This window comes from Pelodiscus sinensis, chromosome 8 (genome assembly GCF_052426305.1).
Source record: "Pelodiscus sinensis isolate ZL-2025 chromosome 8, ASM5242630v1, whole genome shotgun sequence".
Classification (NCBI taxonomy): Eukaryota; Metazoa; Chordata; order Testudines; family Trionychidae; genus Pelodiscus; species Pelodiscus sinensis.
Genome location: NC_143059.1, coordinates 61,968,426 through 61,983,530, shown reverse-complemented (window position 1 = coordinate 61,983,530; position 15,105 = coordinate 61,968,426). Strand labels below are relative to the sequence as shown.

The window sequence follows — 15,105 nt, the reverse complement described above, 5'->3', positions numbered from 1 at the left end:
ATTACCATTCCTGGATAATGGGAGCTGCGGGAAGCAGTGTCCTGGTCCCATTGTCTAACTGGCAAATTCCATCCAGCCAGTGAGCTGCTTATTGCCCACCCCGGAGTATTGTATATTTTAGCATCCTTTCTGTTCAAAAGTATAGAACAGAGAGATTAATGGAATTGCTGATGGAATTAAAGTAAGAATGTTAAGTTTAACACCAAGTGAAAACTGTCACATGGACAATTTAAAAGCTAAAACTGAATGCCCCAAGACAATCAGGAACTGTAATTGAAATTATTAACCTTTTTATATTTCCAGTCATTTCCAGAGAGTGTCATTATATTTAAGATAAGCCTCAGTGATTTAATTCGATGTGTGGATTAAAATATGGGTACATCAATATTAACTGTAGACATATACATTCACCTAAATCCATATTATTATTGATCAGTTTGTTATGAATACACAGCTTGCTTAACCAAATTAGAATTATAAGTTTGTATTACTAGCCCAGGATTTGTTTTTTTTTAATAAATAACTGTATCCATTGCACTTCCTAGATAAAAGTATTTTGGATCCTCTTTCTGGGCTATAAGATATGAACTTAATGTTTTTAAAACCGATTCTGCAGACATTGCTCAGTCAAAGTTTTTATTGATAGGATATTCAACCAAGAAAGTTTTGCAACACGAGTCAATTTTGCAATGAACGATGTTTCCCTTTCTCCTTATTTGTATTTCCTCACCCTACTAATGGTGAAATGTCTTTTTCCTGTAGGTCAGTATATCATTGATCTCAATTTATTATAAAATACGTGAATTAGTTACCATGAGCCTTTTGTGGTTATGTATCACATTTGCTGTCTGTTTCACTCAGTTATTTAGTCTGATCTTAACCAGTTATTCTGAGTAATGATGTACCTGCTAAGTTTGAGGGTATTCTAGGAAACCTCTTTGCCATTGAAGGTTGCTTTTTCTAGATGAAGGATCCTGAATATATGCACATTGACTTTGCTATCTGGGTAAAAGGTGCCAGGCATGTGTATGCTAGCTTTGTCTTAGCTCAACATACAGGATGTGGCCTGTAAGTCTCTTATGTTATAGCCAAACGGATATAACTTTTACTGTAAGCTATTATAATAAACATGTAAGTAAAACTATAAAGAAGTGATTATCTATCTGTCTAGCTAGCTAGCTGTGTTTCCTTGTTGCTGTGGGTAATGTCCATGCTCTCAGTAAGACTTTAGTTTTTCCTTTGTTATTGAAGAGACCAATTCTTTACTGGCTGTAATGGCATCCTCAGAAAATGTGTCTGGTTTAAACTTTTGCTTATATTTTGTGTGCCAGTTTTATAGCTCAGACATTTGTCTTGGCATGTACTTTGTTCTGCAGCCTCATGGAAAGTGCTTCTTTGAGACAGTTACACCACTGTGATGAACTGGTCATAATTTTGTGCTATTGGTTTGGTCATCCTTCCAATGGCATTAAAGCTATTTCCACATTCTTCGGATTAAAATAGTGCCAAAGTGGCACTGAGTTTGGTGTTATGATTGTGTTGATCTCTGTGGCAAGGGGACAGTTTTGAGAATATGGAATCAGATCTAAACTTTTTTATATGAACCTGCTATGTTGTTGTTGCCAAATTCCTGATCAGGATTGTAGCACCATTTCCATCAGCTACTGTTACAAGTTTGTAATTTCAGATTATTCTTGTGATGTGTATCTGTCCACAATTCACCTACTTTACCATTTTAGTCAGTTACACAATTGCCAAATTTGATGCTTGACTTTTAAATTTGTCAGTGATCACCTGTAATTGGTCATGTATGAATTATGTGGACTCGTGAACTTGAATGTTTTGTACAGTGATTTGTAGACAGATATGATGAAAATGTCACCGATGTCTACAGTCAAGACCTCAGTGTAATTCTTATCAGTCATAAATGCTGTGTTGATGACAAGATAAGATTTAATGAAAATGGTGCTGCAGTGTTACTTTTGTGATCTCCTGGAGATATGGCAGGTGGCAGTTGTAGTGAGCACACATTTTGGCTATAAAACCTTGTTTGGCACCCAGGAGTCCTTTAACATTTTCTGACATTGTTAGTGCCAGCATCGATGAGGACCCTTCTGACTGATGCTGATCACTGCATCTATTTTCAGGTGCGGTTCAGCTATACTGATGACTCTGTTTATCTGCATATATACATGTAACCCCCAAGGAGATTACTTGGATTCCCGGGGCCTTGTCTGCTGGCAGCTCAGGGAGAGGCACTCTGAGTTTGCCTTGGCTCCCCCTCCCTACCAGGGCCAGAGTCTGCCCAGCAACCCATGGGGAGTGAGATGCCCCTCCCAGGGGGAAGGAGAGACCATTGTTGAGGGGGGTCTGGAGCCAGCCAGGGCAAGGGGAGGACTGGCTGTGTGGGAGCTAGTAAGCCCCAGGCCTGCATGCAGGGTTCCTCCTGAGAACTAGCCTTTAGGGACCTGAAGGCAGGATCCCTCAGCTGGGTTTATGTCTCCACTGTTGATTCCCAGTTGTGGAGTTTGCTGGGAGGCTTCCCCAGCCAGGCCGAGTTGGCTCTCCAGCTTCCTGGGTGAGACGAGTCACCGCATGGTCAGCTCGGCTCTAGCAGCAAGTTGAGGGCTGCTGCCTGCTGTGTGGGTCTGAATGCTGGGCTGGGAGGCTATAGTTTCGAATTTTGGTGTAGTTGTGTGGTCTGCATCTTGAGCCCTGCACCCCTTCGTGGTGAGGGGAAATTCTGGGACCGAAGCAGCCTGATTCCTGCTTGAAGAGGATCCCTGTGAGAAGAGAGCAGCTCTTTGCAGAGACTGAGTCATCTCTCAACCTGAGGTCATTCCTGGAGTGTGAGAGTGCACCAATTTTTAATCAGTAAGTCAGGGAATTTGTTTGGGGATTTTATTACCTGAAGCATATTAAACCTGTGGAGGGATTTACTGCCTTCTCCCATTTGTGAGTCCTTTGGGCTATATTGGACCTAGTCAGCTCCACTGCTAAACCACTGCAGAGAAGGATTTTGTGGTCAACAGTCATCAAGGGCCCCAACAAAGTACGCATACCAACGGGACACTAACCTCAAAGTTGCTGGGCACCGGTGACTTTAAAAATAGTGTTTTACCCTGTTCTGTTATAATTGTCTCCTGTTTAATATAATTGTGTGTATTATAGTGTATGTGTTTGTGCTATTTTCTGGGAGTCTCCAACTATCTGGCAAATACGTGGGGATTATCCTGGGCTAGAATTTTCCTCCCAGGCTGCCCTGGTGACCCTGCTAGGAAGGAGTAAGGGGGGTGGAGGCACCGCCACGTACATCAATCAGAAAGAATAAAATTGAGTGGGTGGCGGGATACAGAAGAATCCAGACCTATCCATCCAAACCTGAAAGGAGATTGGCTTTAAATGAAGGTAACCAGGTGGAGAGGGGGCGCTACATACAAATATTCTTTGTTTACATTATAGTGTTATTCAGCTGCATTTTTCTTATGAAAGTATGTTACACCCTGTGAAGCAGGGGAGGAGGAAGACAGAATGGTCCTAGATCTTGCCTTATAGTGGTACAGTTGGATTTCGCAAGTACCCTCCCTCACTTCCATTACAGTTTTTGGAATAATTTGTTCAAAGACAGGGGTTTTATATATTACATCTTTTGTAAATACAGATTCTTTGGTCTCTCCATTCCAAACTTTGTTTTTCCTTTCTCCCACCAGTCTTCCTTCTTGGGTCCTGTCTTGTGATTAGGGCCAGCTTCTTCCAGCCTTCCTGTAGCCAACTTAGAGTTAAACAAAGAAAACGTTCAATATATTCTTAATGCTAATTAGTCATGATCAATTAGCTCTGAACAGTCACACAACAAACTACAGTAAGCGTATTCTCTATAATAGAGCTTGTAAGATAAGATTCTATTCAGCTTTCCTGTTTTCATATGCTTAGAAAATTCAGTTATGAAATTCTGCCCATAGGTGCATATTTTCAGAAAATTTGAGGAAAAATTAATTATGTAATTATAGCTTTTCAGAAGAATTAAAATACACAACTTTTCTCTTTTGGAAAGAAGAGCCATTTTGAGATGCAGAAATACCTAAGAAACAACAGAACTTTGAAATTTCAAGTTGCATATGTAATTAGGCATAAATGAATGACATCCCTTTTAAAATCTGAACAAAATCTGTTTTAAAAATATTATGAAAATATGAGACTGATGATTAATTGTAAAAACTTGTTAGCGAGCACCTAAAAATAGATTCAGAGCACATACATACTGAGGAAATTAACTGCACAGATATTTGCTTATAAGGATTTACAGGCACAGCTGCTGAAGCAGGAGGCAATTGTAAACTCAAGAGGTTTCATAGCTTCACAGCCAAGAGTGGTGGCGTTTGTTGCACAGTAAATTGCTAAATTCCTACCTTGCAAACCTGTTAACTTTGCAGTGAGAATCTATGTAATTTATCTAGCTAAGATCTTTATGAATGCCAGTCACCATAGCCTCCAGATGCTGAATCCAAATTAAAAAAACAGAAGGTTTTAAATGGATTTTAATCGGACTTTGCTCTTGTCAACCTAGAGTGCAGCTATGCTGCTTTAATTCATTCACATTTCCCCCCTCTTTTCTCTCTTTCTCCCATTTTCATTTATTTTTTCCTTCAATTCTTGTCATTGGGGATAGGTTGATACAAAATTAGTATATTTTATGCTGGATTTTGAAAACATCCTGATAAGGGGCTTTTTGAGTCTTTCAGTAGAGTACTCCACAGCCTGCTTCCCAGTAGCTAAAAATGGTGTGCTTCTGATTCTACAAAAGATTTACCCATCTATTTTGTATCTTGGTGTGTCATCTATCAAGAGGCAATTACTTAAAAAAAACCAAATTAAGATCCTTAAGAATTAGAACCAGGATTTTGAATTTTACCCAGAAGTGAACAGGGACCGGTGGAGTGTGTTAGATGTTTCTGGCTGCATGGCCTCCACCTCTGTCCTGAATCCTAGGTATTTATAGAGGTATCCTTACAACACCTTTGGAGCTAGAGATGTTTTGTTTTTCTCATGTCCAGGTGGACAAACCGAGAAACAGAAATGTAGACTTTTGTTCAAGGTCACAGAGGAGGTCTGTAGTGAAACCAGGAGCTGAATTCATCCTTAATCTATAGCTTGTCCTTTCCAATTAAATTTTATAATTTGCTTTTTGTGTCTAGTCCAGCTCCTGTGAGGAGGCTGCTGTGTTTTGTGCAAGTATATTTTTGACTGGCTTTAAATAGAGGATGTTAAAGTTTTTCCAGTCTTGAGGTGATAAGTTGTCTGGATCTCAGCTGACATGTCCTCTTTGGAGAGGAATATAGGTCTATCGATAAATCAGAGGTGGCAGTAGCATTTCTTGCAGTGTTGATGCCATTCAATGAAGCAGAAGAAAATAATTTAGAACATGCTATCATCATAATTGTGTGATAGATACTTTCTGTTGCTAGGGTCTTGGTAAGCACCCCTTACTCTTCATGCTCCTATCACTTCCATCTTCCTGAATTGATAGGTCTTTCAGCCCTTTCCCTTGGAGCCACTGTATCATCTATGATATAGCACTGGCTGTATTGACTGAAGAGATGTATGACTAGGTGTTGTCAAAATGTTGGTGGCAGGAAAAGCCATATCCTAACACAGCTTCTTGCAGAGTTCTTATGTATACTTCAAAGGAGTCAAGATACGCTTGATTTTGTTGATAGTCCTTAAAGGAGGACAAAAATCAATAACAAGAATAAAGCAATAGTTTCCCATCAGCACTGTTTGGTATCTGTATGAATTGAAGGACTTAAATATTTTTTAATACAGGTTCTGGTCTGCTGAGTCTTGTACATAGGTCAGTGACATTCAGGGATTGATTGATTGTGCTGAAGACTGTAAATGGGCTGAGTAACATGAGCATTGAGGTTTCATTTCTGTCATCAGCCATAAGGAGGTCCTTTATCAGTTCTGGTAGAGGGCTCTCTATTCCTCTGTATGCTGAGTCCCAATTGTGAGGGCGCAGGTATGTTAGTAGAATGCATTAAGTGCTTTTGTTACATGATCATAACCACTCTTTTTTTGTAAGTTTGCTTAATAAAAGGGAGGTTAGCAATTGGGTGATAGTTAGTAGCTTGTTAGTGTGTAGGGTTGGTTTTTTGAGAACACACTTTGGGAGTTTAATGATATTGGTAATTGGTGCATTCAGTGCTTCTCATTTTCACCAGGTCTGGGGAGCAGGGGTTGGTTTCACATAAGATGGTCTTCATGTATCTCAGATCTCTGCGTCAGTGATAGGGACAAATCCTTGCATGGAAATGAGGATGACCCTGAATCTATTTTTAAAATTTGTCCTTTCTCCCATGTAGCCACTTGTATTTATCTGTTTCTTTTATTGTTTTTTCTCCCCAACACAGTAGTCTGAGAGCTCTTTACAGTGAATGGCACTCATGTCTGGGATTTAGTTAAATCTTAGTTGGTCAACTGAATTCGCTGTATTGAAGTCTTCATGAGTGACTGGTTGCGTTTATGGCAGAGGAGAAGGACACTTTTTCAAATATGATTGAGGACTGGATTTAGTCAGTATTTGTGAGACAAAAGATTCTCTGTCCCTCATGCCGCCAAGTCATTATTGTGACTGCTGCTGGAATACTGTGTCAGTTCTGGTGTCTCCAATTCAAGAAGAATGTTGAAAAATTGAAGACCTGTGAGATTGACTGAAGAATTAGAAAACCTGCTATGTAGTGGTAAATTCAAGGAGCTCAGTCTGTTTAGTTTGTCAAAAAGAAGGTTTAAGGCCCGACTTGATTATATTGCAATTACCTACCTACATGGTGTGTGTGTGTGTGTGTGTGTGTGTGTGTGTGTGTGTGTGTGTGTGTGTGTGTGTGTGTGAGAATGATGAATTCAGACTGGAAATAGAGTCAGTTTTTATCAGTGATGGTAGTTAATCATTGGAACAGTTTCCAGGGTTGTTGTGAATCCTACATTAGGGACCGTTTTGAAATCAAGATTGGACATTTTCCTGAAGATCTGCTCTAGGGATTTATGTTAGGGAAATTTTATACAGGAGGTCAGACTACATTATCACATTGGTACCTTACGGCTTGTATTTAACATTTTTAATAGTTTTAAATAGCTTTTATGTTAATTTATCTTTATACACACATGTTCAGCAATTAACATCAAAATATTCAGAACTGCAATCATCTGTGTTTTTGTAGACAGAACTTTTATGATTTCATTTTTTCTCTTGATTATTTTTACACACTATAATTTTATTCTCAGAAGCAAATAGGTAACATCTTTTTCAATTTTGTATTGCAGCTTGCCAGTGTAATGGGCACAGCACCTGCATCAATGGCAATATTTGTGATCAGTGTAAAAACCTTACTACAGGAAAACAGTGTGAAACATGCATGCCCGGATATTATGGGGATCCAACAAATGGAGGCCAATGTACAGGTAAGTATCCTACCAGAATCAAAAGACAACTTTACCATTGTGAAAGTAACTTTCAGTGACTCAAATATATATTGCAATAGTATGAAAGATGTGTTGGAGAGCCAAAATTGTTACTCAAAGTGCAGATTTAGCTTTCTCAGAGAATCTTCACATTAAAAACATTGTGTAACATTTATATACATAAACAGAGAGCGTAAGAATGCTGCTGACATGCTCTGGTAGCACCAGTAGAAAGCATTAACCTGACACTGCACCACTTCGTTTGTCCTTAACACCCAGTTACTGAAACTGCTTTCCTTGCTTTTGCAATCTCTCTCAATGGTCATTTCTTTTATCTGTACATAGTTGATTAGTTGTAATCAGTTTCGCTCACTTTTAGCTAATTTGTGAACTTCAGTAATTACATGTTGCACACATTTTTTTTCTATTCCCCAGTGCCGAGACATGCTTCGGTCACTGGGCTTTAAGTCCTGCACCTCCTACAACACAGCTGTGGCCCTCAGAAACCAACATTTAAGGTGCCTGAAGTACTTGGGAGAAATGCACATTGGTGCACATTGGTCTGCAGGAATGTTAAGCGTTGCACAAAGAGGAATCTGGAGGCCAGGCTGAAGTTTTTGTTCATGGAGTCAGCATTGACTCCTCCATCTGAGCTAAGAATGTTAAAATGCGGTTAATTGACTAGTCGATGGAATTTCCATCGACTAATCGATAGGCACTTCCGTATTCCTCCTTTGAAATGTACAAGAGTCCCTACTGGGGCTCTTGTACATTTCAAAGGAGGAATGCGGAATTCTGCATACAGACTGAGAGCTGGGTGGTTTTCAGGATGGGTGGGTGAGTTCAGGGTCATGCATGTGCCTTGTTAATTATCCCTTGTTTTAGTATTTTTCTTCCATAACAATTAAATATATATTTTGCTAGGGTACGTCTACACTGCGCATCTATTTTGGGACACTGGAAGTATGACGAAATTGCTATTCTACATCTATTGAAGCAGTCCGTTATTTTGAAATAGATTTCAAAATAATGGGCAGCTTATATTCCGATGTCCCGGTAATCCTCATTCCATGAGGGTTAAGGGGAATTTTGAAATAGCAGGTTATTACAAAATAAGGTATTTTGAAACAAAATAGAAATAAGCTACGCAATTTATGTAGTGCAAATTGCATATCTTATTTTGAGCTAAGGATGGTATGTAGATGCGCCCTTGGTAGCTGGTGGATGCCACAGTGACACAACTTCAAACACGTGCACATGACATCAATATTGGTGCACAAGATAAAACTAACTCCACTCATGGATGGAAAATCTTAGAGGGAATACTGCTATCAAGTAAGAGAGACTTTTTCCCTGGGACTTGAATCTGGTCTTATTGAAGCTTATGGGAACATCTCTGAACCTTTGACAACTTACTCCTTATTCTGACTCTCATGGAAAGTAATTTTTGTAGTGACCATTGCTTCATTCAGAAGGGTGAGAGACCTCCAAGCCTTTACATAAGATTCTCCAGACATAGTCTTCTTTAAAGATAAGGGTATTCATGTCCTCACACCAGTTTCCTCCTGATCTCAGTTTTATAGCAATCAGGCAATCTATCTATCAGCCTTTTACCTGAAACTGCAGGAAAATAGGAATGAATAACATCTTCACTCACTGAATGTTGTATAGGCTTTAGCTTTCTACATAGAAGGAACTAAACTATTCTGTAGGAACACTTATCATTTGTAACTGTAGCTTACACAATGAAGGGTCTCCCAGTCTTTTCACACATCGTTTAGTCTTGGATTATTTAATGCATTCACACTTATTACGAGACAGGTATTTTGCCACCAGTTAACCTGACTTCCCATTTCACAAGGTTGCAAGCATCCTCAGCAGAATTCCTAGCACAGATTCCTTTGCAGGACATTTGTAAAGCAGTAGTCTGGTGATGGGTGCACATGTTCTCCTCCCATTATGCCATCACTCAGTATTCCAGAGATAATGCCAAATTTGGTTCAGTGGTTCTTCAGTCTGTGTGTCCATGAACTCTGATTCCTCCATCTATTTAACTGCTTTAGGGAGTCACTTAGGGTATGTCTACACTGCCAACATAGTTCAAACTAGGGTGGCTAATGTAGGCATTCGAACTTGCAAATGAAGCCCGGGATTTAAATATTCCGGGCGCTGCCATTTTTAAATGCCCCATAGTTCAAACTATCTGCCCGCGGCTACACGCGGCATGGACTAGGTAGTTCGAATTAAAGCTCCTAATTCGAACTACCGTTACTCCTTGTTGCAGGAGGAGTAATGGTAGTTCGAATTAGGAGCTTTAATTCAAACTACTTAGTTTGTGCCACGTGTAGCCACAGGCAGGTAGTTTGAACTACGGGGCATTTGAAAATGGCGGTGCCCGGGAACATGCAAATAAAAACCTGGGATATTTAAATCCCGGGCTTCATTTGCAAGTTTGAATGCCTACATTAGCCACCCTAGTTTGAAGTAGGGTGGCAGTGTAGACATACCCTTAGAGCGTATCTAGACTACGCGGAATGGTTGAAAGAGGATATGCAAATTCCACAGAAATTTGCATATCTTCTTCTGATCGCACTCTCAAAAGTGGAGCTTTCGAAAGTGAAAGTAGTTAAGACGCGGCTTTTTCGGCGAATTCCCCCTTCATCGAAAAGCCGTACTTCCTCAAAAAAAGAGGTTTACGCAGCTTTTCGACAAAGGGAGGGGATTGCCGAAAAAGCCGCATCTTAACTACTAAGCCTCACCTTAACTCCACTTCCGATCCCACGGAATTTGCATATCTTCTTTTGACCATTCCCTGTAGTCTAGATGAGCCCTTACAGTGAAATGTACAAGTGCAGTCACTCAAAGAAGAAAAATGGTTACTAACTTTCTGTAACTGTTGTTGTTTGAGTTGTGTGGCATGTATCCATTCCATGATCTGCCCTCTTGCCTCTCCACATAAGAGTTTTCCAGAAAGAACTGAGAGGGCTGAGGTTTTTGGGGTGTTTTATATTGGCACAATTGATGCATGGCAGCAGAGGGCACTCCAGCTGCTCCAATTATTACCACTAAATGAGAAATTTCTAACAGCTGTTGAAACTGTACTAGAAAGGGAAGTGTAGTGGAATGGACATGTGTAATGCATCTCAGAGAAAAAACTGTTACAGAAGGTTAGTAAATATTTTTTCCCAGTAAACTGAAAAGAGGTTATCTCAGGTCGTGTAGGGTTACGTGAGTCCAATTAAGGGATGCGTGTGACCTTTTAAAACCCCTTTTCTGGTTAGAGAGAAGGAAGAGAAATGAGAGACTTGGCTTCTCCTGGGCAAGCAAGTTGACAAGGTAAGGTGTGGGGGAGGAGGTCGGTTCTGTGCTCCCAGAAGAGGTGGGATTTTGGGCAGAATGGGCAGAGCTGGGGAAGCCAAGCCTCACCAACACCCAGACCATGCTTCCGCCTCCACCAGCACCATCTAGAGGGTGCAGCCTGAGGCTTCAGTGGCCATTTAAAGGGCCTGGATTCCATCTGCTGCTGCCATAGCGGTGACTGGGAGCCCTGGGCCCCTTTGACTCACTGGGCCCCAGGGCCTTTGTGCCCTTTGCCTGCCTCCCATCAGTGCTCCTGCTTCTGGGATGAAGGCTGCTCTCATCCCTTCGGAGGAAATAACTAATGGACTGTTTAGGGGATGACTGGCACCCAGAGGCTAGCATAACAAATCAGCACCACAGAGCAGTGGCAGGGAGAGGTATTCCCTTTTTGTGTTATGTTTGATTGGCTGAAGAGTAAGTACTTGACACAAGTGGCTTGGAAACTCTCTGAAGTGAAACTGATTTACTCCGGGATCCCACCAACAGAGTGGGGTGAGGAACTTGAGCCCTGTGACGTGAAGGAGCTATCTTTGCACAGTACACAGTCATGTTTACTAGCTTTAGAAGTCAGAACAGTTCAGAGTGATAGGAGGCTGTATTCTGTTACTTCCTGTGCATAAATAACATAATCATTTATTATTTTCCAGTTAGTTATATCTGTGCAATCCTTTTGAAAGTAATTGAGCTACAGCAATGTCAGTGAGATCATAATTTGAAGACAGCGACAGTTGCACAGGAGTTACAAAGGACTTTACTGTAAAACCTTTAATATCCATGATGATTTGCAAGAATGAAAGGATCTAGTTTAATTTTCAAAGCTTCATTTGTAAGCCTTGCAACCAAAGAAAATAAATTAATTTGTGAACTGAGCATATCTGACATAAGCATAGTTAAAGGGTGTTACCCATGCTGTTTGAAATTCTGTCTTTAAAAATAGGGATACATTTCCAGGTAGAGGGAAATGAATCCTTACACCATTATCTAACATCAGCTAAACCTTCTATCTAGATTGTAAACTCCTTGGGGCAGAAGCTATATTCTCTTTGTCTTTTACAGTGCTAAGACCACTGTTGGCATTTTGTCAGGCAACTTTGATGGTGTAATGTCTATTCTCAGTGAATAAAGTTTGGAAAAAGTAGTTGCACTAACCCTCCTACTCCTACCTGAGGACTCTACCTGATTTGATCTTGTCCTGTGTAATGTGCTGCTATGATAGTGTGTTATAAAGATGGTGTTATCATTTGTTTGAGGTAACCCATATACCTTATCTATTGCTTTTCCACACATGCACATTTCACATGATCTTGTTTTCAGATTTTTATATGGTTTCAGACTTTTTTATACCATCATTGGTAGGCTGATTTTGTAAAAAGCCAGACTGAAAGTATTTAGTAGTCATGGAAAAAATGCAGGTTCAAATATCAGTTAAAAGCCAGAAACAAGCTTCTATTGTCTTATTCATCCTTGTCTTGATCAAAAGAGTCTAATTTGCTAACGGTTACAAGTCATCCTCTGTCCTGAGTCTGTTCAGTTCTGTAATTGTTGCTTTGGAGGATTTCTGTTGGAGTGAAAAAAAAGAGATCTTTCATTTCAGAGGGTATTTGTATATTGCCTGTGGGATGTTTTCTTCCTTGCACTAGTGATTTTAAAGCCTATATCATCTCCTCCCCTATATCTGAAATAGGAGGATAGTTTTAACCTCAGCAGTCTTTATGATGGTGGAAGGAGCTCAGGTTGGCAACTGCAAAATGCATAGAAAGGTGCAAGTGACATTTTTCTCCTGTAACATTGATGATTCTTTTAGTGGAACCTTGCCCCTCAAGGGATGTTAGTTCTCTAAAGCTCTCACCTCTAACTCAGCAATTTAACATGCATTCCCAGCTACATGAAACTGCACATCTGGTAAGCTAAAGCACAGCGAAAATGTGTTCAAAGGAATGGAAAGATTAATGTCTACCCTTATTGACAGTCACACATTTTCGTGGTGCTTTATGAAGCTTTAAATAATTCTTAATAGTTCTCTTATTTCCTGAAGTTGACAAAATGTTCTTTTTGCTGTCTATAGCACCTTTATGGCAATGTGATGTATTAAAGTAGCTTTTATTCTTCAGGGATACATTAGCTATCTAACCAAATAAGCATTCCGTCACCTTCAGTGAATTATGTGTAATGTAATAATGGCTAAAATCAATTTATAAGGCCTGTAAAATTATAAATTTTACCACTTCTTTCTTTAGTCTTAGTTACGTATTACTATTAGAGTCCAATTTTTTATTGGTAGACGTGATTTTAAAATGGCTATTTAGGCTTCAGAATGCTTTAAAATGAAGATGATTGTTGTTATGTGAATTTATATAGATTTCAGGGTTAGATATTATGTTTTTTCCAGATTAGAACTCGAAAACTGCAGCTATATTTAAGTGTTATTGATGATTCTATCCATTGACATACTTTTAGATTTCCTTCAATATTATGAGAGGTTTCCTTTTCCCCTTATTGCAACTGCTCCCAAACTTTGTAGTGGTAGTCTGCAGAGTACTTACTGGTGATCACAGAGGGTGGTGCATTGCTTATTATTTTGATTTACTGTTTTTGGAACCTGGTCCATCTACAACGATCACAACATCCTTCTGTATAACAATATCCTTATATCCATCCCACTTTTACCTTCCAACCATTGCTCCATTTCCCAATCCTTTTTATCATCTCCCTACAGTTCCCACTGGCTCTCCCTATTCTTTTTTCCCCCTCCATATCTTCCCATCCTTTCATCAGCACAAATCCATATTCCATGTCTCATCCTCCTTTGCTTCCTTCTGTTCTCTGGTGATATTTGCCTCAATCCTCACCTGCCTTACACCCTTCTTCTGTCAATAACTGCACTTCCCACTCCAGTTCCCACCCCCAGCAGAACTATCCTTTTTTTTTGTCATCATTCCTAACTTCACAGCCTCCCCTTCTCTTTCCTGCCTCCTCTCTCTCACTGTGTCAAGAATGCTTACTCCATCTCTGAAAATATCTGCCAGATATGACCTCTTTTTATCTCAAACCCTCCAACTTTCACCTTTCATAGATATCTGGATCTCTTACCCTTACACTCTTCAGACGTGTGTCTGCCTCTTACTCTGCCTAGTATGGATCAGAAAGAGATGGGGTATTGGAATTCTCTCTTGTTCCTCCCCATCCCACTACTTTCCCTCTTTTGAAAAGCTCTTCTGATTTTTTTCCTCTCCCTCCATGTCATTGTCATCTGCCATCCATCCAAGTCCTCACCATCAGCCTTCCTCTCTGATCTAAACTCTTGGATCTCCCTCTTTCTCTTGTAATCTTCTACTATCATCTTTGTCAACTTCAGCTTCCGTGTTGATGACTTAAATATTTCCTTGTCATTGCCTCTTCATTTGACCTGCTGCCCTTTTCTATTCACAGAGAGGACCATTCGTTTGTTTGGACTTCACCAAGCACTTACTCTCTCTTGGCGAGTTTCTCCATTTAGGCTGTCATCTAGTATCTTTCACCATTGTTCATTAGCACTTCCACCCATCCTGTTACTTCGCCTTTCTTTGAGGTCCAGTCCATGAGCTTCAGTGACTTCATGTCTTTTCTCAGCCCTTTCTTACTTTCTTTTCTTCCTTTTCTTCCATAGACATGCTTGTTGATTTTCTACATGGTTCACTCTTTCTGGTTCTTCACTCATTTGCCCCTCTCTTCCATCACAAAATCTGCCCTGACTTACTCTTACTGTGTACTTTCTTTGCTCTTGTTGCACTGTTGAGTGACTGTGACTGAAATCCTATGACCATTACAAATTCATTCTCTCCCCTTGCAGTTCCTAGAAATAAAACCTTCACCATCCCCACTTTATTGAACTCCACACAAACAATCCCAGACTCCATTTTCCCCACTTTTGACCCACTCCTCAAAACTTCTCTTGCTCCTGCCTCTGTGTTTCTTCCCAGAGAAAACAGACAAAATACTACATTTGTCCTGATCTATGACTACGGCTCCTTTCAATTACTAAAAATATTAATATTTATTTTGTGCCAGTGCCTAGGGACCTCAGCTGAGATTGGCTATTTCTTATTCTATGTTTATACAATACTAGAATAAAGGTTTCCAAAGACCTGACAGTCTAAATAGACAACACAGAAAAGGGTGAAAAGATGAACAATCTGGTAGTTTGCAGATCTCATGACTGAAATGTGATGTTTAGTTTGTCTCTTATTTTAATGTAGCATTTTATAGGGCTTTATTGGGAGGCTGTTGAAAAGAGAGGCAAGAATGGTG

The 15,105-nt window shown here is 39.9% G+C and overlaps 1 protein-coding gene across 4 annotated transcripts in view; it reads left to right on the top strand.

Annotated features, from left to right (window-relative positions):
• The window catches only part of ATRNL1 (attractin like 1), a 999,362-nt gene that overhangs the window by 279,142 nt on the left and 705,115 nt on the right, over window positions 1–15,105 (top strand). For all 4 annotated transcript variants that reach the window (XR_012905692.2, XM_075935409.2, XM_075935410.2 and 1 more), the window contains exon 19: window positions 7,321–7,458. Coding sequence is in view for 3 of the 4 variants with exons in the window: in XM_075935409.2 (XP_075791524.2) it covers window positions 7,321–7,458 (138 nt within the window). In the remaining variant the exon portion in view is untranslated. The remainder of the gene's footprint in view (window positions 1–7,320; window positions 7,459–15,105) is intronic.